General features: G+C 41.4%; 1 protein-coding gene across 1 annotated transcript in view; it reads right to left on the reverse strand.

Moving 5' to 3' along the window:
• Window positions 1–24,020, reverse strand: part of NPY (neuropeptide Y) — a 44,450-nt gene that overhangs the window by 4,475 nt on the left and 15,955 nt on the right. Inside the window, exon 4 of the mRNA XM_079785450.1 lies at window positions 5,692–5,788. Within this exon, the coding sequence (XP_079641576.1) occupies window positions 5,734–5,788 (55 nt within the window). The 3' untranslated portion in view covers window positions 5,692–5,733. The remainder of the gene's footprint in view (window positions 1–5,691; window positions 5,789–24,020) is intronic.

Below are 24,020 nucleotides of genomic sequence, written 5' to 3' on the forward strand. Positions count from 1 at the left end.
GGAACACAAATGCTGCAGTCATCCCACTGACCTCAATCAGGCTCCGTACCCACATCCCTGGGTATACGCTACCTCAATTTCCTTGTCTATAAAATGGAAGTAATAAAACAAGCTTGTAGAGTTAATGTGGATTAAGTGGCAATACAATTCAGCATTAGCAGAGCCTGGCATATGGATGGAGTAGGTGCTCAGTCATTGTTGGCCACGGTCCTTTGACTGGAGTTCTATTGGCGAATAAGACGAGTAAGTTTCAAGAGGTTTTTATTGATTTACATCGTACTCTGCTATTTATGGGGACAAGGGTCCTTCAAAGCTTCCTGTTTTAATCTGTGAATACAAAGTTATTTTTTTTTCTTTTTGGTCAACCAATAAGGACAACCAGAAAAAAAACAAATTTATATTCCCTTTCAAATTCCCATAAGCTACCAGGGTCAGAAATGTCATGTTTCAACAAGAGGGCTTGGACATCAGATGACAGTTTGATTAAAAACTTCCACTAGAAAAATTGCCCTATGACTTTGGGTCCCTAACGCACAAGCAGGATAAGCCAGGTGGTGACCTCCTCTAACAAATATAAATGACACAATTGTTTACTTGGCACAATTTTAATTCAGCCTTAAAGCTCTCTACAGTCAATTCGGGTAACTGGCCTCCTCTAATGGAAAATTAAGTGCCTTGAGGCAAAGAAAAAAATTTATTTTGATACTATGAGATCAATAAGTCCTGGAAGCCACTAAATTAAACAGTGGCCCTGACTATATTTAACATGTATTTTTGGATTTCGGTACAAAGTCTATTACCATGGTTTAAATATTTAAAAGAAGTTAATATTAACATGTGAGAAATCACAAGTGTGATTTTATTTTATTCTTCTGTCTGGTTTCAGGACAAAATTTATCTGCTAAATAAATTTTTCTAAATAGGTCAAATTGAATTACAAGTAAGATTTTTTAAATGCTCCACTGATATATTGGTCATTTAATTGTGCCATTTCTACTAAAAGCTCTCGAGTATGAGCACTCATTTAATTCTGTAAATTGCTGAACCTATGTGCTTTCAACATGCAGCCAAAGACCACGTGAGTCCATGTTTTTCACTCAGAGACAGGCATTGTTTTCTCAATAGCATGCACCTGTCACTGGGAATGTAGTCTGTGCAGGGATCTGAAGGCTGCACTACTATTTCACACATTTATATTTGGCTCAGGCCCTGACCCAAAGGGAGCCCTGGATTTCAAATGTTATCCTCTTCCTGTGGTGATGAGTATGTTGAAAGACAAACCAACAATCTCTATCTCTCTTTGAAGGTAAGGATAATGGCAGGTCTGGAAACCTTCTAGAAATTCAGTAATTAAGTTTTCAACCTTACATACTCATGGACGCTACAGTTGTGCACATCTCTTCCAAAGTTTACCAAGTACATCTGACAGGCACACATATGTAGCACTAAGTGCCATACCCTGCAACACACCCCTGGTTTGCTTTTGGCAGGTGAGTACTCTTCCTGTCTACAGGTTGCTGGCCAGGAGAGGAAATGGAAGGGCAATCGCCTTGACATTTTTATTTTGATTTGTTTAAGTAAGAGATGAGAGAGAGAGAGAGAGAGAGAGAGAGAGAGAGAGAGAAACATTGATTTGTTGTTCCACTTATTTATGCATTCATTGGTTGCCCTGACTGGATGGGACCCACCATCTTGGAGTATTGAGACAATGCTTTAACCAACTGAGCTACCCGGCCAGGGCTCCTTGGCATTTTTTAAAATGTTTTTTCTTTTCTCTTTATTGATTTCAGAGAGAGAAAGGGAGAGGGAGAAAGGCATATAAACATCAATGATGAGAAAGAACCATCGATTGGCTGCCTCCTACACGCCCCCACCTGGGGATTGAGCCCAAAACCCAGGCATGTGCCCCCACCAGGAATCAAACCATGAACTCCTGGTTTATGGGTTGACACTCAATCAGTGAGCCGCACTGGCCAGGCTCCTTTGCATTTTTTATATTAGGGGACTCCAAAGGCCAGCTTCCTGTTGACTTCATTTCTTTTGAATTTTATGAGGCACAGGGGCAATGATGAATAGTAACTACAAGGAGCATGTCTAGGCTCCAATAATTCCCCAAGATAGACATGCAATTAAACTGTAGCAAACCTGGATTATACTGGACACTTACCCTGTTGCTGAAATGGGAAGCCCTGAATCCCCCAAGAGAATAGATTATAAAGCAACTGACCTTATTCTGAGGAACTGTTCCCCTCTAAACACCTTAACTTTCTAACCTCAGGTTTTAGAAATCTGTACACTCTTGACTTCTTGGTCTAAATGTGGTGCTACTAAACAGCCATCATATTTATATTTAACTTAAGCAAATTCTACTCTGGAAAATCGGAGTGAGAGCAAGAGCGAGGAAGAGAATAAAAGAAAGAGGAAGGGAGGGAGGGAGCGGGGAGAGATACTAAGAGATAGAGACTGTGTAATCTTTCCATGTAGTCCACTCATTGAGTGTGTGTACCAGGAGCAGGATGAGATGAAAGCCTACTATTCACTCAGTGCTTTTACTTCCTTCTCTAACAGTGAAGGCATCTTGCTATAGAGTATGGTCCTAGTATTTAAAAGATGTGTATTTTTAAAAACCGATGGCCACTACAATTGAATCAACTACTTCATTGATGCTAACTAAAGAGACAGCCATCCGCTCCAATGCTGAAAGAAAAACTGTATTAGTGATCTTAATCAGAGATTGGGCTGGTCTCCCATGTGGTTCTTTCCTAAAGGGGTTTTAAGAATAATTGTGCTTAGAGACAATGTTTGTTTGCTTTAGATCTTCTTTAAAATGGAACTGCTTCTCTACTTTTGTTTTTTCTGTAGCCAGTTTTCTTAAACTGAGGCTGAGAGAATGAATCCACTGCTCACCTTATCCAAAGGATTTATTTATTTGTTTCAGCTTAAAATTGCACACTCCTCATATGTTGCCTCAGGGGCAGAGAAACCACCTACCCCATATTAATAACATTATTATTATTATTATTATTATTATTATTATTATTATTATTGTACAGATCTGACTCTATCTTCAGAAGCATCTCACATGAGAGTTAGAGAAATTCATAACCGATAGAGGAGCTGTTGGCAATTACTGATGAACTCCTGAATGATGTGGCCCTGGCTGGTTTGCCATTTGTATCCATGTCTTTGCTGAAAGTTTAGAGGGCACATTGCTGTAATTTGTGATGACAGTAGTCTGGAAAGAATCGCAAATGCAATGGTGACAGAATGAGGATCCATAAAGATCAGAACAAGCTGAGAAATGGGACAAATCTAACGAGATGGATTTGAACAGTAATAGAAGATCCAAGATAAAAGAAGCACGTAGATAAAACAAGCCAGGACTTACAGTACATTCCAGGGAACTTATTGATAGAAATCTCCAAGTTTGAGATAATTAAATGCAGGTACCTGGTGTGCATGTGTTGCGGGGGGGAGGGGGGAGAGGTTTGAGGGGGATGTATGGTTTAGCAGTAGCAGGTGTGAAAAGACTTGAGAATCTTGGTTGAACATTAGTTCTGGGAGTATGATGTGACTGCCAAAATCCAGTGGGATCTTAGTTTGCAGATACAGAAATAAAAACAATGCTCAATTAGTCCTGGTAGTGGTGGGAGTTGGGGCAGTGAGGAGGTGGAGTGGAAGGAGGGGGTCCAGAATGTCTTCGTTGGTAGGAAATGTTTCTCCCTCATTTGGTGTAGCACATTTTCCCACAGCTCCCAGAGAACAAATGCAAGATAACTTGACATATTTCATTTTTGGAAAATGTCATTATTCTACCCTCACATTTAATTGGTAATCTGAGTAGGGAATTTTAGGTTGGAAATATTCTCCTTTAGAGTCTTGAAGGTATTCCAACCATGACCTTCTGGCTCCTATTACTGCTGCTGAGAAGTCCAGAGGTCTCTGCTCCTGAGCGTCTGGAGGTTCTGCAGTGCATACCAGATTTACCATGGCTTTCCGTCCCTTTCTGAGGTATACACTGCAGATGGCCCCTCTCCTATTCACTTCGTCCTTGTGGGTTGACCACCTTTTAATCGAGCCATGCATTATGGTTTTTGTGGGTTTGGCAAGAAGGACATAGAGGTTAACACTGTCTGTTTAACTAGAAATATTGCATAAAGTTTTAAAAAATATATTTTTATTGATTTCAGAGAGGAAGAGAAAGAGAGAGAGATAAAAATATCAATGATGAGAGAGAACCATTGATCGGCTGCCTCCTGCACACCCCATACTGGGGATAGAGCCTGCAATCTGAGCATGTGTCCTGACCGGAATCGAATGGTGACATCCTAGTTCATAGGTCGGCACTTAACCACTGAGCCACGCCAGCTGGGTACTTGGTGTCTTTTCTTAAGGTTGAAAATTATCAGCCATTATTAGTTAAAAACATTTCTTCTGCGCTCTTTTCTCTTTCTTCTTCTTCAAGTATTCCAATGACATGTATATTAACCTTTTTATATTGTCCCACAGTTCTTAAATATTCTGTTTTTATTATTTTTCATTATTTTTTTCTTTACATTTCACTTTGGAAAGTTTCTGTCAACCTATGTTCAAGCTCCTGGATTCTTTCATCAGCCATATCAAGTCTACTAATGAGCCCATCAAAGACATTCTTCATTTGTGTTATAGTTTTTATGTCAGGCATTTTCTTTTGACTCTTTCTTAGACTTTCTATCATTCTGTGTAAATTACCCATCTGTTCTTGCATGTTGTCTACTTTATCTATTGAGCCCTTAACACATTAACCATAGTTACTTTAAACTTATTGTCTAATAATTACCACATCTATGTCATATCTGAGTCTGGTTCTGATGACTACTTTGTCTCTTTAGTCTGTCTTTTTTCTTGCCTTTGACATGCCTTGTAATTTTTGTTGAATGTAGACATGTTTTATTTAACATGAACTGAGGTAAATGGGCCTTAGGATGAGGATGTATGTTAATCTGGTTAAATATGAGCTATGCTCAATGCTTGCTGTAGTTATAGGTACAAGAGGTTTCAAATTCCTCTGGTTCCTTGCTTTTGTCTCCCCTGAATATTCCTCCTAAGAGAGTTGGTCCATGACTTGCAGCCCTTTCAGCTGCAATCCATCATTGCTATACTGAAACCCTATTGGTATAATAATAGGGTATGGAAATGAGGTAGTATTCTATAACCTTCAGATTCAATCTCCTAGTGGGCTTATGTTTCTGGAATGTGACCTTCACAAGTATTTCTTCCAGTCCCCTAATCCTTTTCCTGGCCTTAGCATTTCCAATATATTTCCTCCAAGGCCTGATCCCTATTACCTATGGTTACTGTTTCCGTGTTTTTGTTTGTTTGTTTGTTTGTTTGTTTTTCCCTTAGGTAAAATAGGAAGACTAGGGAGAGGTGGAATGGGAGGAATGTCCTTCCCCCAGCTGGGATAAGGCTCAGGCAAAGTGTTTCCCCTGGAGGATATTATGGAGAATGCTCTGGGTGTATTTCACAATTAGCTTTTCCTACCATGGACAGATTCACAAGGGGATTTTTCTCTGATCTTCACCTTGAGAACCTGATGAGGTTCTTGAGATAAAGCCCACATAAAGAGTGGGGTCCACAGTTTCTCATTCTCAAGCTAGTTTGCCCTCCGCTTTCAGAAATTTGTCAAAATTAACATTTAAGTGTTCTTACCAGTTTATGTCTCCAGTAGCTTCTGTACCAAATAAGCAGATCTCAACAGTATTCTGCTTTCTCTTCAGATTTTGGGGTGGCAGAAGTAGAAAGACTCCTGGCGAGACAACATGGAGGAGATTCAGTATCAGAAGGGTAACTGGGGGGGAAAACCCTTTAAAATATTTTTATCTTAGGTAGTTCTCTCACTCATACTTCCCAAATCTGTCCATTCCCAAGAAGAGAGTTAATTAACACACTATGCAAATAAAAGAGCAGTTATAACACTAACTAACATCTTCATGGCAACAGTCAGTCCAGTTCTGTGCATGTGTAAATCAAGACATCAGTGTCTCTGCAGCTATGGAACCTCACACTGGAAACTTGTAATTATTTTGCTGTCTAAACAGAACTGAAATGCATAGAAATGGTGGTTTCTGAAAGCCTCTTTATCTAAGAGAGTGTCCAAAAGGCCAATACCACGCTCTCTGGTAGACGAATGATGAATTGCAGCTCCATCCGAAGACTGGATAGAGTAGTGAAGTAACAACCTCTGACATACAGGTAGGCTAGCCTGTATGGCATAAGTGTCAGTCCCTGGGCCAGTATGGTGGTTTCTTCACCTCACCCCCGGCCCCTTTCAATCACAGGAAACTAAATCTATACCTTTTCAAAATGTGGACAGACTGCACTTTGCTGTGCTTTGCTGGTTGACAGGCACGACTTGTTAAAACAGCTCTCCGTGGGCAAAGCAATTGGGTGGTTGTAATTCTTAGGGAAGGGAATTGTGTCGGCAAAGGAATTACTGTGCTGCCATCAACAAAGTGGCCTCTCAGCTGAGCACTCAGCCCCAGAGACCCTCCTGGCTGTCTGGGGGGCCGTTCCCAAGTGGCTGGTTGACTAGACCCAAGAGCCCCCTGTACAGACTGTTAGTACTGTGTTCCACTGCAGCAATTTTGAAATATAGAGACGACTCAAAAGGAAATGCTTTTAGAGCAAAGTTCTTTTGTGTAAAATCAGGCTCAGCACCGAAACTGCCTTGGGAATTTTAGTCTCTTCAGTACTTTGGATCTAAGATCAAGGTACTGGCAGACTCAGTCTAGCAAAAGTCCACTTCCTGGTTCATAGATGCCCCTCTTCTTGCTGTGTCCTCTCAAGACAGAAGGAGCAAGGGAGCTATCTGAGGCCTGTTATATTTTATTTATTTTTTAATTTTATTGAATTTATTGGGGTGACACTTGTTAACAAAATCATACATGTTTCAGGTGCACAATTCTACAACACATCATCTGCACACTGTATTGTGTGTTCACCACCCCAAGCCAAGTCTGCATCCATCACCCTTTCCCCCTGGACCCTCTCCCCTCCCCACACCTCGCTTTCTGGGGCCTATTTCATAAGGGCACGCATCCCATCCAAGAGGGCTCTGCCTTCATGACCTAATTACCTCCCAAAGGCCCCACCAAATAGCTTCACATTGGGGGTTAGGATTTCAAAATGCGAATTTTGGAGGGAAACATTCAGTCTACAGCAGTGCTTGCCTATTACTGAAAGAACATTTATCCAAACATTGGGACATGATAAAGTGAAGATGATTTTAGCTTTATTCAATTTGCTTAGATATAATTTCAGAATTATCTAGAATAAATGAATGACCATGAACTCTCCAGGCAAGGACTAAGTCTTATTTTCCTTTATAACAGCAGCATCCAGCCTGGCCCTGGGTAAAGAGGGCATTCAGGAAATGATTGTTGACCCAGAGAATGGCCTGCAATTTCCAATGATCAAGACTCCGATGGCACATTCCCCAGTGTCCCTGTGGTTGGAGCCAAGTTGTGTATAATATCTTCATTAATAAAACTGGCTGGTTTATTTAAGTGTGCTAGGCAGATTGTGGTCTGATCCAGGTTTAAGCAGATGAGAAAATTCTTATCAGTATGTGAGAGGCTGACTGGGTTGAATCGTGACAAGACTCTGGTTGGTATTCAGAGTTTTGGATGCTTTGCCCTTCGCACTGCTGCGACTGTTAAATTCTGCTGAGATATGCTAGGTGTCCTGAAGAAAGGGAGATTGCACTGGACCAATAGGAATGTTAATGGGTTTTGTCACATAGTTGACTTTCTTAAATCATACTATTAGGTAGAGAACATTATTTAGAAATTGTTAAAATACATAATTTTGGTCCATTGATTTTATATTACCCATACCCAGAGTTTGTATTATGGATTTGTTTTGTTCATGTGCAGGCTCTTTAGACCTTGGGAATGGCAATGAACAAAGTGTTAGAGGTGCACTTGCTGGTATATGAAGGGCTGTGAAATGTAGCTCTGGCTTCGACAGATAAGCCAGTCAATTTAAGTCGTATTACCAGTAAATGAATTCACTTTTTAATACAGCTTTAATTTCAGCCTACTTAGAAAGGGGCTGGGATGATAGAGTGACATTTAAAGTCTTCACAATTTCTTTTTGGGACATGATTTTCCAGATTTGGGTTGGGAGGCAGCACATGATGATCTATTACAGTCAGTGCTTCAGGGTTAAAATAGAATCTCAGTCATTTGCATCAATCCCATACTTTCTCCTTCCCAAGTCAGATTTTACCTAGTGTCCTCTTATATCTAATTTCTCTGAGCTGTTACAAAGCCATTTGTTTTTAAACCTTATTGACTTATGAACCACAAAGAAGAATGTGCAAATAATGTGTATAGCTCAATTAACCCAAAGTGAGTACACTCATTACCCAAGTCAAAACACAGAACTTTGCCAATTATCACATGAGCCTTTCATTCCCCCACCAATCACTTCCCCCTTTCTCCTCCCCAAATATTACCATTATCCTGACTTCTAACAACATAGAACAATTCTGTGTGATTTTTAATATAAATGTATTCATTCAAGTGGCTGTAGGTAATTCATTTAATTGCTCAATAGTATTCACCTATTGGTAGACATTAGGCTTACTTTCAGTTTGGGGGCATTATGAATCCTCCTGCTATGGACAATTCTATACAGGTCTTTTGAGACTATATGTACTTTTCTGTTCGGTATATATTTAGCAGTGGAATTATGGGATTATATAGTATGTTTTCATTCAACATTACTATGTGATGCTAGTTTTCCAAAGTGGTCATAGCCCTTTATATTTTGCTAGTAATGTATAAGAGTTCTCATAGTGCCACATTCTTGCTCAAGCTTGGTCTTGTCCATATTTTTAATTTTAGCTATTTTGTGAGTTTGTTTTACTATTTTGTTATAAATTTAATTTGTATTTTCAGGATTACTAAGATGGTTGAACTCCATATAATATGTTGATTAGCCACTTGCTGAAGTCACATGCCCATTTTTATTGGATTGTTGGCCCAATCCATTGTTTTATAGGACTCTTTATGTTCTGCCCATAAGTTATACGTGTTGCATGTAACTTGTCTCACTCTGTGGCTTTCCTTTTCACTCTCTTAGAATCCTTCCTGGTAAATCTAAGTTCTTATTTTTAATGTTCAGTTTACCAGTATTTCCATTTATTATTGTTGTTGTTTGCATCTTGTTAAAGAAATCTTTGCTTATCCAAAATTAAGAAATATTTTCCAATCTTAGTTTCTAAAAGTTACATTGTTTTACCGTTTTACTTTTAGATCTATGATCTATCTACCTGGAATTGATTTGAGAGTGTGATTTAAGATCAGATTTTGTGAGCCTTATCAGGCTTTGGAAGTCCCACAGCTAAATAGGAGCTTGATTTCTATAACTTATTTTATACCTCCTGAAAGAGATATTTTAGATATATTTAGAGGAATTTTTAAATCATATATGACATTCATGAAAAGAAAAACAGAAGCAACATGTTGGCTAGTCTGTGGGTATCCACCGCTTGACCCTCCAATTCCTTCTCTGTGTGTTGCAATCCTGCTCTAGGCTCTGGGAGGCAGAACTGCATAGTCTTTATGAAAGGACTCCTCGATATTTGGATTCCAGTTAACTCAACAAATGTAGAGCACCAAGAGGGAGATAAGAGAGTGAAGGTCTGTAAGCGTGGAGTATTATTCTCCCAGGTCCCTCTCATCCAGGTCCCTTCCTCTGTCAAAGACCACACACAGCTCCTACCAGTCACCCTTCTCAAGGGTTTACTCCCTCCCCTTGAACTTCAAGCAAAGAGGTGGCAACTGCTCCGTGTTCTTCCGGTCCAGAGGTACTCCACTCTCCTTTGCTGGTTGTCCTAAACACTGACTACACCTTTGTAAATTGCTCCTTTATTAAACTATACTCAATTCTCCAATTTGAATATACTATCTGGTCCCTGCTGGAACCTTGTATGATACAATGATGGTATTCCTAAAACATCTTTACCCACTGAGAATTCAACTCTCCTTCATTACTTTTCAACTCCTAGTCCTCAATATCCATGTTTTCCACCACAATGTCATCTCTGAGTCTAGGCCACTAAGAGAATCAGTGATGCTGCATTTCTTAAACGAGAGCTCCACTAGTTTCTGGGATTTTCTTATAAGCTGCTGATGCCCATTTTGCAAAATTTGATCCACAGACCATGACAATTATATCACAACAGCTTCCTGGCCAATAACAAGCTGCTTCCTTATTTCAAAGATATTAAAATTTTAAACATGTATTTTATAATCCATGAAATACTAATTATAATTGTGATAACTATAAAAATACTAGGCTATTTACATATAACATTATCTCCTTGAATGCTAATGACAATCCTCTATGGCAGATATTATTATCCCCTTTTTACAAGTGGGGGACCTAGAGCCCCACAATGGAAGTACTTTGCTCAGGGTCACACATCTAAGCAGTGGCAGAGCTGGGATTCAAAATCCAGTGTATCTAATGTCAAAGCCCATAGTCTGAACCACTTGCTATGGCTATGCAGCCGCTTAGAGAAGATGAGAGAGCATAGTGCATTGAGGGAATTCCTAATGATCTGGCTGGTCCCTCTGGTTCCTTCCTGAAACTCGCAATGACTCCCACCCCAATTCTAGGTCTTTATTTTATTGGCTTTGCCATCTGCCCCACCAAACAAGCCATCTATAAGAATAAAAACTGATTGGCACTGTTCCCTCCCATCACATGGCAGCTCTCACAGACCTTTCACGCCACGGCTGATATCCCTCACATGGACTCAGGCATGTGGCTGCCTACCAGTATGCCCTCAGTATTTCCAAATTCCATAGAGACAAAGCTTTGTTTCAAGCAGCCTGCAGTGAACCAACTGTCTACCATGAGAATATGGAGCAATCAGGCTGGAGAAAGACACAGCAAGGCTCCAAATATGAATAACCAACATCAGCCACACACATAATGTCTCTGAGCAACACACTGAGGAGGTTCTGCTCCGGGAGCCACAGTGCAGGTTCTGCGGGGGTGGTTAAGTACCACTGAACAGAGTGAGTACATTTCCCCATCACTGATGCTACTCAAGCATCACACTTAAAAACTGTTCTAGTCTTGGCCCTTCTCGGGTCCCCTTCAAGGTCTCCTTGACATCTCTCTCCTCAGGGATGTACCGCAGCACTACTCAGTCAGGGCCATGGATCAGCAGCATCAGCATCTCCTGGGAGTTTGTTAAAATGCATATTCTCTAGCTGACCCCAGATCTGCTTAGTCACAAACTCAAAGGCCTGGCAACCTTTGTTTTAACAAACCTCCGGTGTTCCTTGTGCATCGATATACAGTATTTTTTTTGAATGTGTATAGCCTGTAGGGTTTATCATGGCGTCATTGTACTGGGACTTATTTCATGAATTAAAAAGTAAAAAATATAGTAAGTCCTCACTTAGTATTATTAATGGATTCTGTGAATTTAACCCAAACAACATAATAACAAAACCAATTTTACCATAGGCTAATTGATATAAATAAGATTTACGTTCCTACGGTATCTTATCTAATCTAATAATAGACAAATATGCAAATTGACCGCACCTTCGCTACGCCCAAGCCACGCCCACCAACCAATCAGGACGAATATGCAAATTACCCCAACAAAGATGGCGGCTAATTTGCATATCAAGACAGCGTCAAAGAACCCAAGAGCTGCAGAAGGGAGTAAAGCTTCGGAGAAGCAAGCAAGAGGGGCGGGGGGGAAGGGGGGGAGGAGAAGGGAGGAGCGGAGGCGGGGCCGGGGGCGAAGGGAAAAGCAGGCGGGCTGGCAGAGAAGGTGGGGCGGGCGACAAGGGAGGAGCGGAGGAGGGGTAGAGTGCAGCAGGAAATCCTATTGCAGGATTTTTCCTGCAACGGGAACACTAGTCTTTTATAATACAACAATGTTGAATAAAATATTATTCAAGGATCTGCTGTACTACGTTTATTTTTATACATCAAATGTTACAAGATGTTTAAAATTCATCATTTTTCTCCTCTCCAGTCTTAATCTTCAGAGGTAACCAAGGCTAGTAGTGCAACAGAATCCATTCACACCAATCTATGTTTATTCACAAATACACAAACATATACTCTCCTGTATGGATTCTCACCCCTTTTTCCCCACTTTTGTTGTTGTTGTTGTTACAAAATGAATTTAAATCCCAATACACACACTGCTTTAAAATCTGCCCTTTTCACTTACTAGATCATGGATATCCCTCCAGATCAATACATGTAGTTCTAATTATTTTTCTTTAGGATTTGTAAGATATTCCAAAGCATGAATGCTCCACATCTTATGCAATCATTTTCTATTGATAGACATTCAGTATATTTTCAGTTTTTCACAGAGGCTAAATTAGAGGGCTCCCACTGTGAGAATAATTTCGGCCTTGGATCTAGTCATAGGCTGAAATTGAAGCTGTACAGGCAAATGTATGAGAGTATCCTTGTGCATAAAGAAGGGCCTGTAAAGATGGCCTGAGCTACTCAAGCCACCTCCTCTGTCTTCAAGGGTTCAATAAGCACTTGTTAACTGCCTTTTCTGCACCAGTCATTGTTGGGGATGCAACGGTAGACAAGATCTTGATCCTCATAGATCTCACTCCTGTGGGGTAACACAGAGGTGCAGATGGCGATTATAATGGAGTGTGATATATGTCAACAGAGTTGCCAGGTTCTTGGAGGAGATGCCAAGTAATCAATAACCCACCGAGTAGGAGTGAGTCGGATAAAGGAAGGGGAGTATTCAAAATAGAGAGCAGCATGGTGAGTTTGCAGGAATTTCAAGTAGGGTGAGGGAAGGATAAAGCTAGAGGCACAGGCAGAATCCTAGTCATGAAGCCACTTGAAAGTGTCAACATTTTCCTGAAAAAGTACAAGAAGACATTTTTACAATAACGGAAGCATATCTGTCTCTTATATATAAGAACCTCTCAGTAGAAATTGGAGGAACTGAATTAGGCAGAAAACTGAGGCAGGAAAGAGACTTGGACACGTAAAGTTGAATATTATACCAGATCTGAATAAGACTCATTCAGTAAGCCCAGGCACAGAGCACCCTAATCAAGACCGTGGGTTTAGTTCATACTCTGGGTGAAATCTATGCTGATGTGCCCATTGATTCTCTCTCACTGAAAACTCAAAACATGTAATATAGGAAAAGTACTTCCAACCAATATTTGCTGAATACCAACTGGGTGTTAGATTCCAGGAATATAATGAGGTGCAGGTTTTTATTCCCCATAGTCCATGGGAATATGAATCTCATAAGGACAGACTCCATGTCCTGAGGACCTATGCCACGTGTAAGCCTGTGTTTGGGGAAGATGAAGAAAAAGTGAGAACTGCCTGTCTGTGAGGGAGCTTCATAAATGAGAGAGAGGAGAGCAGATTTTAGCAGCGGCCATGAATGAGAGAAGGTAAGATAGATTTCCAGGAAGTCTCTCGTTAAACCTTTATGCCACCACTATATGGACAGCCACAGTAAATTCTCTGTTATTTCTCTGTTAATTAGATCAGTATTTATTTGCATGGGAAACTGCACTGAGCACAGGCCAGGAAGATGACAGTTATGTTTCAGTTACACATCTCTCGTCTTGTTGAATCCCAGCAGGAAATCTTTTCAGCAGCCTTAAGGCTACGTGCCCTGTCCCAGGGCAGGAAGCCATGCAAGGAGGATAATTACATTTAGACACCAAGGGGTGCTCTGCCCATGTCATCATACTGTCTCCCATCCATGTGATTGCATCACCATGTGAGTGTCTGCCCCCAGCCCCAGAGAGGTCTGTGACATGGCCTTGTTCCCATAACAACCCACAAGACAGTTAGGCCGCCGTGCCCCCCCCAACCCACACACACACACCTCTCTCTACAGAGAAAAGTGGGCCTCGGGGTTCCCTAATTCCATGCTGCACTTCTCAGAGGTTTGAGTGCAACCTCGTAGAGGATCATTCTTTCTTATATTTGGCTAATATGTGCTCACTATAAAGCATGAAATCAATATAGAAAGTAGTAAGTACACCTCCACCTGCCACCTACTCTCAGAGGTAACCAATTTGATGTTTATTTTTCCAGAATTGTTTCTACACACACACAATACATTATTTATAGCAAATAAAAGATTTTACTATACACTCCATAAGGTAATTGCTTTTTTTGAAACGCAATGTATCAAGGATATCTTTCCATGTCAGCACATGTAGAACCACCTTATTCTTTTTAATGGCTAGACATACTATAGATGTACCGAAATTTAATGAATCCTCTGTTAATAAAATGTAACTTATTTTCAACCTTATACACAGGTCTATAGAGATACAGACATAGCACTGTATATAGATACAATCTACTCTGTAGGTTAAGTTCCTGGTAATGGAATAAATGGCCCAACAAGAATGCATTTAAAAACCTTACCCCACACTCTTGCACAAACTGGGTATTTCCAATTACTTTAAGCTGTGTCTTTCTTAGAGGAAGGCCTTTCTCACACAAATGTTACAACAAATTTCCTTATATTTTCTATTACAGAGTTGTTGTTTTTTAATGCTAATGGTTTTCTAATTCAGAGGTCAGCAAATCATTGCCAAATCCAGCCTGCTGCCTGTTTCTGTGAGGTAAGTTTCATTGGAACACAGCTTCATCTATCGTTTGCACATTGTTGATGACCACTTTTGCACTGCAGTGGCAAAGCTGAGTATTTGTGACAGAAATTGTATGTCCTAGAGAGCTGGAAATATTTATATTCTGGCCCGTTTATTGTTTGTTTTTGTGAGACAGAAACCTAACTTTATCTTACCAACTGACATACAGCCATTCAATAAACGGTTCATCTTTCCTTACTGACATGAAATGTCATCTTTGTCATATAACAAATTCCCATACACCCCTGGGTTCCTTCAGGCTCTATTCTACATCACTGACCTTTCCCAGCATAAATACCATACTCCTCCTTTTTTTAGTTCTATACATTTTTTCAATAGTTTTATAGTGTAAGTTGTGTGTTTTTTCATGTTTGGTAGGGAAAGGCCTTACTTGTCCTTTGTCAAAAACATGTTTTGTATTCATTTTTGTTTTCTCTTTCAGATAAATCTCAGAATCTGCTCCTAAAGATCCCAATGGGGTTTATAATCAGTATTTCATTGACTTTAATTTGGGAGAGAACTGAAATCTTTTCAATGTTCTATGGCAGTGACTATTTCCTCATGGCCTCCCCTACATTAAATGTTATCATCTTTTCACCTTTGACAATTGATAGATACTAATGGTGTTTTATTCTAATAATTAATAATAGACCACTGGCCTGTGTGGCTCTGTGGTTGGCGCATCAGCCCACGTATCAAAGGGTCACAGATTTGATTCTTGGTCAAGGGCATGTACGTACCTGGGCAGGTTCGCTCCCTGTCCCCTGGTTGGGGTGTGTGCATTTGCTGCAGGCAACCAGTTGATGTGTCTCTCTCACATGATCTCTCTCTCTCTCTCTCTCTCTCTCTCTCCCTTTCCCCCTCCCTTCCTCCATTCCACTCTCTCTGAAAAGCAATGGAAAAAATATCCTCTTCTGATGATTATCAACAACAAATAGTAGATAAAGTAGGTGTTTTTGTTTATTGTTAATTTTCCTCAGCTTTTTTAAAACCATGTGTTAAGATGAGGCATCGCTCTGTCTTTAATTGATAGATGTGAAAGAGGAATCTGATTACATCGCTGGCAGTGCGATTCCTATGCAGCAGAAACAATTTTAACAATTAGCCAATTGAAAGACACTGATCCCTAAAAATAAGATCTTTAGCAAACATCCTCTCTATTGACTCAACATTGCTGCTCCAAAAGGCTCCATTATTTCCCAAATTAATTTTTAATCAACTACAGGCTGTGTGAACAAGAACAGATAATTCTCCGCCTTCTGCACGCAGGCGAGCAGAGAATAGCCGTATCCGGCTCGCTCCCCCTCATAATAATCAGCCCTGCTTCCGGGCTCCCTTGTGTTCGCCCATCAGCCTCAGCCTGGCTGGAGGGTCTCAGCTGGAGTCCCTGATCAGCCTCTGGGCTAGAGTTTTAGAGGTAGGGGATTCCTTGGGGAGTGCTCTTGTGACTAGACAGAGGGGGAAACGGACCGGCCATCCAGTCGCTGAAAAGGCCTCTACCAGTCCTACCAAGAGCTCTGGAGCTAGGAGGCCCTTCAAAATTGACCCCAATTAGAGCAAGGGGCTGGATATTTCCCTATCTGCACTGAGTCATCATGGGTGGGGATACTCCCAGAGGGGGGACATGACCTTGGGCTGAGAGAGTGAGGCTAGTTCCCACTGAGAGACTCGGCTGAGCAGCAGCATCTGCCCAGATGCCCAGCACCCAGGAATCGAGTGCCTTAAATCTGAAGTGGCATTGGTTGGCCCAGCACAGGCACAACATCCACCACAGGGCGTTCTCGACCTTTCCTCATATTCCCACATTCCTCTGAGCGGGAACTCAAATAACCTTCAAGTGCATTGCTCAGCTTTGGCATTTAACCTTTTACACAAAACTGTCATGCCACACGTAGGTTACATTTCATTTCTTCCAAGCACATCACCAGAATTCACAAGGCAAATATGAGGGAACAATGGCTGCAGAAGTATGTTTTTACCAAAACCTCAAAAATGTATTATTCAAATAAATGAGAGAAAAAAGTATTCACATTTTTAAAAAATAAAACCTTATACAGTTGGTGAACTAGCATTTTGTCATCTCCCTGTACCACTTTTTGACATATAGTATATGCAAAAGTTAGAGTACAAGGACATTTTGCAATAAGTCAATAATGGATCGCAAAATTATTTATATGGTCTTCAATAATAGCATTGATAACTGTGGTTATCATTTGTATGGTGCTTCGGTGTTCACAAAGTACCTTCATATCATCAACTTGCTGAGCCTTATGAGAAGCAGGAATTATTGCAAATCTGAGGCTTAGAGGTGAGGTAATCCATGTGTCAGTCCAGATCCTGCAATAGCCATGGATGCTACCAGTCTGCTCATCTCTAATCTCTCCTCCCTCCACTCCGTCATCCTCTCCTCCCAGCTCCAGGCAACCTCACCCAGTCCAGGTTCCATGCTCATTCTCTGCTGATACACTCTAAGCTCCTCCACTCCCCAACCAAGATCTTCTCTTCTTAGGAAGGACTTGTGCCCTGCTTCATCTTTCTCTACTTGTCTTTAGTAAAACCTGCTCTCAGCCACCCAGTGTGGCTCGGTGGATGAGCGTCAAACTATGAACCAGGAGGCCACGTTCAATTCCTGGTCAGGGCACATGCCTGGGTTGCGGGCTTGATCCCCAGTAGGGGGCGTGCAGGAGGCAGCCGAGCAATGATTCTCTCTCACCAGTGATGTTTTTTTTTTCTCTCTCTCCCTCTCCCTTCCTCTTCGAAATACACACACACACACACACACACACACACACACACACACACACAACACGTATATATGTATTTATTATCTCCAGGTATATATTATCTGCATCTCAACAAATAGGATCATGTTGGGTTGGAATATGGAACAGGCTAATGAGAAAGACATTTTGGAGACAGATGATCCTTCCAACTGCCTGCTCCCATCCTATTTATATTATTTTACTGCTTGATTGATGAGGCATCAATCATGTAGAGCACTGGACTTGGAGTCAAAAGAACTGGAGTTGAGCCCCTGCTCTTAGGCAGGTATTTTGATGGCTTTGACCTCCACACCTCCTAAGTGAAACGATTGGATTGTTTCATTGGCGAGGTGACTGGAGGAACCAATGGCACAAAAATCTCAGTATTATAGCCGTTTTGTCAAAGCTCTGTGGCTAAAGGAACCTGCCGTTGGACATGGTCCAAGGGTGATGCCAAGAGCTCATTGCCCTCTGGGCTTTCCACCACTGGTCGCCAGGGTCCCAGGAGGTTGCCCTGGCACATGTGATGTGCTCAGCAGAACTGAACTCCGCCATCAGCTGATATTGGAGACTAGCTCTTCCCTGTGTGCATAGCTGTCATTACATGTTTTGCTTTGGTTTGTCCTAGACTGTGTGACAGGGATAATATCATTGAAATATCTCCTGACGCATTTATCCTCTTAGCAATTTATTTTTTTAATGCAATCCTTTCTGCCATTAATGATGTTTTATGGCCCTAGAGAAGGGGATGGTAAAATAAATATATAGAGTGATAGGACATAGGGGCGTCAGATAGGAAGGGCAAGTAGAGGTCCTTTTGCCATGTAGATGAGGTTCAGATACAGCGTTCAGACACTGCTGCTCTTTGGGATTAACTCAGTGTGTATGGCGGGAGGAGAGTGAGAATATAGAAAGCCCGGAAAGAATGAAGGGGTTGGTAGGACGTCTTTTTCCAGCACAGTTGTCCAAAAGTAAAAGACAAGTGGTAATATGAAATTTTTAGGGAACAGGACGATAAGAGAAGCCCCATTAGTTGCCTATGCTCTGAGTATAGCAGGGAAGGAATCTAGTTCTCAGGCCACAGAGAAGGCAGCTGAGCATGCTGGCTGGGACTCAAGTGCTAAGGTGAAGGGCAAAGTGTTCTGCAAGCAGAGGGCTCAGAGTAGACTGAGCTTCCAGATGAATGGAATTCACAGCCAGGCCTCCGTGGATCAGCAGCACAGCAACAAGAAAGCCAAGGCTCTGTGAGAGGGGACCCACCACCCTTGGACGCCCGAGAGAAGAGATCACAAGTTTCTCCAGAGTGAGTGAGGAGTCACTGCTGCCCAGACACCAGTGGAAATAAATTTGGGGGCAAGGAAAAGTCCCCAAAGAAGGATGGCACTCGAGACAAGAGTCTTTACTCCAACACCACGCTTCTCTTTGCACTAAGACTGTATCTTGGAAGGAGGAAAGAGAATCTTTGAAGGAGAAAAACAATCCACGTATGGAGTTCAAAATTTAAATTGATTATCTAGCTAAAGCAAGGCAGAGGTGACTGAGTTATGTTTTTAATTGGCAAGATGAACTCACCTCACCATCAATGAGCATGACACATGGCAAAGAAACTCAGTTCCAGTAGGACGGAATAAAGAAATCTCCGCCTGCACCACTTTTTAAAAAACATCTGAAACACAGTCCATGCCACAAATAAATTTCTTTTCTATAGATGAGAAAAGCAGCCCACCTTTAGCATTCTGGCAAATTCCAATCTTACCAAACAATGTTAACAAGGCAGATGACCACTTTTAAGTCCCTATTACAAGAAGTTTCTCTATTGCAACTTCATTGCACTCCTTCAATGTAATTAACCATTCATCCTATTGTAATGAAAAACCAGCAGCCAGGTCTGCTAGGGACTGATACTGGGAACAAGATTTGACAATTGCCAACCAGTTAATGATTTCTAAAGCCATTTTAATGCCCCAGCCTGTGGAATTCTGACATCAGTTTTGTCCGTGTGAAGGAATGGCCAGGGGAGCGGCTGTCTTTCCCACTTACTGCCTCCCTCCACCCATTCACAGCTGAGATGTGGGAAATAAAAGCTACATCAAGGGGAAATGTTCTACAGTTACATACGGGTTTCCACAAGACGTCATTATTCTTTGAAAGATCAGATTCAACAGACGTTTAAAGCAATGACCCCATTCAGATCTTCTGAGTGCAATGGCAGCCAGCTGTGTTGAGGGATCCCAGAATCTGAGACTTGGATACTGTCAATCATCAAGGTGCTGGGTGCTGTGAGTGGCGACAAGTCAGGGTTTGCATCTTCATTGACCTTTTTTGCCCAAGTGAACCTTTAAGTACTCCAGATTTCTAACGGCCACTTTGGTTATGCATCCAAATTAGCTGCTGACATCCCTTTTTGTCAAGTCATCTCTAATGAAGGACCTGACAACATACATACCTATTCTCTTTGTCTTGGTGGAGGGAAGGAACTACAATTTATCGAGCACTTATTATCTGTCTGGTATTTTGCCAAGTATTTTATGCAACAGAAGTGTCTATTCCTTCATTTAATTCTAACAATTAGGCAAGATTGATTTTATTACTCCTTTTTTTAAGAAGCTGAAACTAGGGGAGAGACTGCAATTAGCTTACTCAGGTAGTAAAATATGGAATAAGAATTAGCTTCAACGTACCTATTGTTCCATTACATACTTTTATGTTAGGAGCTGACTTTCTCACTACACTGGGGTTTTCTTAACTAGTTGTGGTGTAAATTCATGTGCATCTTCATTTCTGTCTGATGGCAGCCTTCCTGATACACTAGACTAAATATACTAGTATACATATATATATTTTTTATTTTATTGATTTCAGAGAGGAAGGTAGAAGGAGAGAGAGAGAGAAACATCAATGATGAGAGAAAATCATTGATCAGCTGCCTCCTGCACACCCCACACTGGGGATCGAGCCCCCAACCCGGCAAGTGCCCTGACTGGTAATCGAATCATGACCTCCTGGTTCATAGGTCAATGGTCAACCACTGAGCCATGCCAGCCAGGTTCTAGGCGAAATATATTTTTCAAGTCTCTCACTTATTTACCAAGGGATTACTGCACTTTGCGCACACATAGAACATAGCAATGAGCAGAGAATTAGCATCTGTGAGATCCAGTTCAGTGAAAATCAAGTACAATGAAAACACACTATAGAAATCTATAATAATAAAAGCGTAATATGCAAATCGACCTAACGGCCGAACAGCAGAACGACCGTCCTGACGACCATGCTATGACACCCATTGGCGCTAGGCCAGCCAAGGCAGATGCGATGCAATTGATGGTGGGCCCGGCCATCACCCCATGATTGCCCTGCAGAGGGAGGCCCAGACCACTGGCCAGCGGGGCAATCAATCAGGGGGCTCCACAATCGCCCCAAAGAGGGAGGCCCAGGCTACCCGGCAGCGGCGCTACTGTGGGTGGTTGGGGCCTACCTCTTTGGGGTGATCAATTGTGGGGCTCCCAGACTGTGAGAGGGTGCAGTCTGGGCTGAGGGAACCGCCCCCCCCACCCTGAGTGCACGAATTTCGTGCACTGGGCCTCTAGTACTGAATATATATAATTTTTAAAATGCAAAACAGAGCTCACAACAAAGGGAGAAGTATTACCAGAAATGAGAAGGAAACTAAAAGGCCAGCATCTAAGGAACTGAGTTTATGCTTCCTTCTCTTAAAGACTGTATTGGCAGGAAGTCCAACTATCCTAGGAGCGTTGGTTTCAATGCCCAGATGAAGGCAGTAGACCAGCATTTCAGCTCGTCAACTGGGAAGGGGAACAGAGAGTTCAGTATAAATACAAGACCCTCAAATAGCTGCTCATGGCAAATATAACAAATTATAAAAGGATGGAACAGAAAAAACTATGCCATTGGCTCAGCTGACCTACCTGTGCCAAGGCTCTAGATGGGGGAAAACGTCACCAGAGGAACCTAAAATACCAACTTGAAAATCATGTAGGTTATATTTATTTTAACCCCATAATGCAGGGACTACTAAGATAAGGAATTCACATAAACTGGTTGGTAATTCCCCTGAGTCACCTGGCTGGTGCAAACACAAAACGACTCCCTCTCCATGCCTCTGTCTCTATCATAATCATAATAATTTTTAAAAATATTGTTTTTGATCTGTGATTGGTTGAATCCACAAATGTGAGACCCCAGACTGTATATTTATTGAAAAATTTTGTGTATAAGTGGACCCCAGTTCAAACCCATGATGTTCAAGGGTCAACTGTAGTCTAAACATGCTCGTTACAAGAGCTCACTATTTACATTTTTTAAATAGCTGTATTTTGTTACAAGAAATGCAACTATAACTTAATGACTCAGAAAGGTTTAAGGTAAATAGATGAAAAAAGATAGGTAAATAAGCTAGTGTAGCTGAATTAGTACTAGACACACTAGACTTTTAGGCAAAATCCATACCGGGGATAAGAGAGAGGGGTCATTGCATAAATAATTTAAAAAATCAAGTCTTTTCTGACATCAAAGTCTATCTTAACAGTTCTCTGTGCTGCCTGCCCCTTATTACCATAGTGATCATCCTATATAATGAGCTAATATGTTAATTAGACCGAACAGCAGAATGACCGTCCGGACTAAGCTGGGGCTGCGAGGGCCGAGCCTCTTGCGTGAATTTCGTGCATCGAGCCTCTAGTATATATAATAAAACAGTGGGTTAGAATTCTACTGAAAGAAACACAGTGGCTTAAAATCCCCAAAGATATGACACAAAGAACATGGGCTGTATAGTCCAGGCGTCCTCAAACTACGGCCCGCGGGCCACATGCGGGTGTTTTTGCCATTTTGTTTTTTTACTTCAAAATAAGATATGTGCAGTGTGCATAGGAATTTGTTCATAGTTTTTTTTTAACTATAGTCTGGCCCTCCAACGGTCTGAGGGACAGTGAACTGGTCCCCTGTTTAAAAAGTTTGAGGACCCCTGGTATAGTACATCTGGCCTGGGTTGGAGTTCCAGCTCCACCACTTACCAGGTATGTTGCCTTGTTTCATTTTACCTCTCTGGGCCTCAGTTTCTTCATCTGTAAAATGTGGCAAGCAATACCTGCCTCTCTTAATTAGTATGAGGATTAAAAGAATTAAAAGGCCAGTTTATACTAGCTTCTCAGCCAATGTTAGCTTCCTCATACCCTATTTTTTAAATCACACACAAACAAACCTGCAAAACATAACTTTAAAAGGCAAATAGCTATTTAGGATTTTGAGTTGAAATCCTTTTTTTAATAAAGAATTAATTGTCCATGAAATTAAATATTTAATGCATTCACAGAACCAATGTATTTATAATGTTAGAATAGAAAAGTAACTGGTCTAGAAATTATAAGAAATTCTTAATGTCTTCACAGCTGGTGTTTTTCTATCATGGGAATATTTTTAAACTACCTTTTACAATTATCCAAAGAGAACAGTGACTGTAAGTTTAATTAGGGCAATAGCATGCAGTTGAACATTTATATTCAAGTGTATAAATGCTGATGGTTAGTTGACATGCTCACTTCTAAGTAGTTTGGCACTCGGAGTACACAGCGGGGGTGGGTAGAAGTAGGCTTACAGTTGTAATACAAATAACACAATAATGAATAAATACAAGAATAAACTCGGTGTGTCATGTACTTACAACTGTAGAGCTACCCATCCCTGTATTTTCCCTTAAAACAAGATCATAGTGGTTTGTTTCTCAAGTGGGGTGATCAGCTGTCCTGGTTTGCTTAGGACTAAAGGGTTTTTCAAGATGTAGGACTTTCCATGTTAAACCTGAGAAAGTCCTGGGGCAATCAGAATGATTGGTCATCCTACCAGGTCAACATCCCAAAACTGATTTGCTGGCATCATCACAACTGTTGGAGCCCTTCATGAGAAGCCTGCCCTGCCAAGTGCCCGTGTCTCCTGCTGACTGCTGGGCACAGCACTGGGTCTCTGCCGGTCCCGAGTCCCAGGCGAAAGTTGCCTTGAGGTCTGTGTGAGGGAGAGAAGTATCTCTTCTGTTATACTTTGTCACCTGGACCCCAATGCGGCCTATGCCTAACACATCACTTCTTTCAAAAACATGGTACGTTTGGCTTTGTGTACTTACTTCTCACATTGTTACCCTAAATGAGTGCCTCGTCTTCATGGGGAAGGTATTAGCCAACCATTCCCTCCATGGTCCTACACGCTCATCCCAGCTCCCGGGAGCATCAACTCAATCCATGCTCACTCTGAGATGATAATCAACACACACTCAGACGGGTAGCCAATCACCATTCCCCAGAAAACGACCTCAGAATCCCAGTTGGCACTTGCGTAGGCACCTGTACAGCTTTTTTTTCTAGGAACATAACTTAGTTCATAATGATCTTGAGGTCCACAAAAGAGCAGCCTATGGAACTGTTGCCACTCACCAAGGAACATTTCAAATGCCACTCCCCACTCCCGACACACACCACTGGGAATTGTTTCAGGCCCCCTGTTCTCCCACAGCAATTACTTTGTGCTTCTATTCAAACCTCAGTCATGA

This window comes from Cnephaeus nilssonii (assembly GCF_951640355.1).
Source record: "Cnephaeus nilssonii genome assembly, chromosome: 12".
Lineage (NCBI taxonomy): Eukaryota > Metazoa > Chordata > Mammalia > Chiroptera > Vespertilionidae > Cnephaeus > Cnephaeus nilssonii.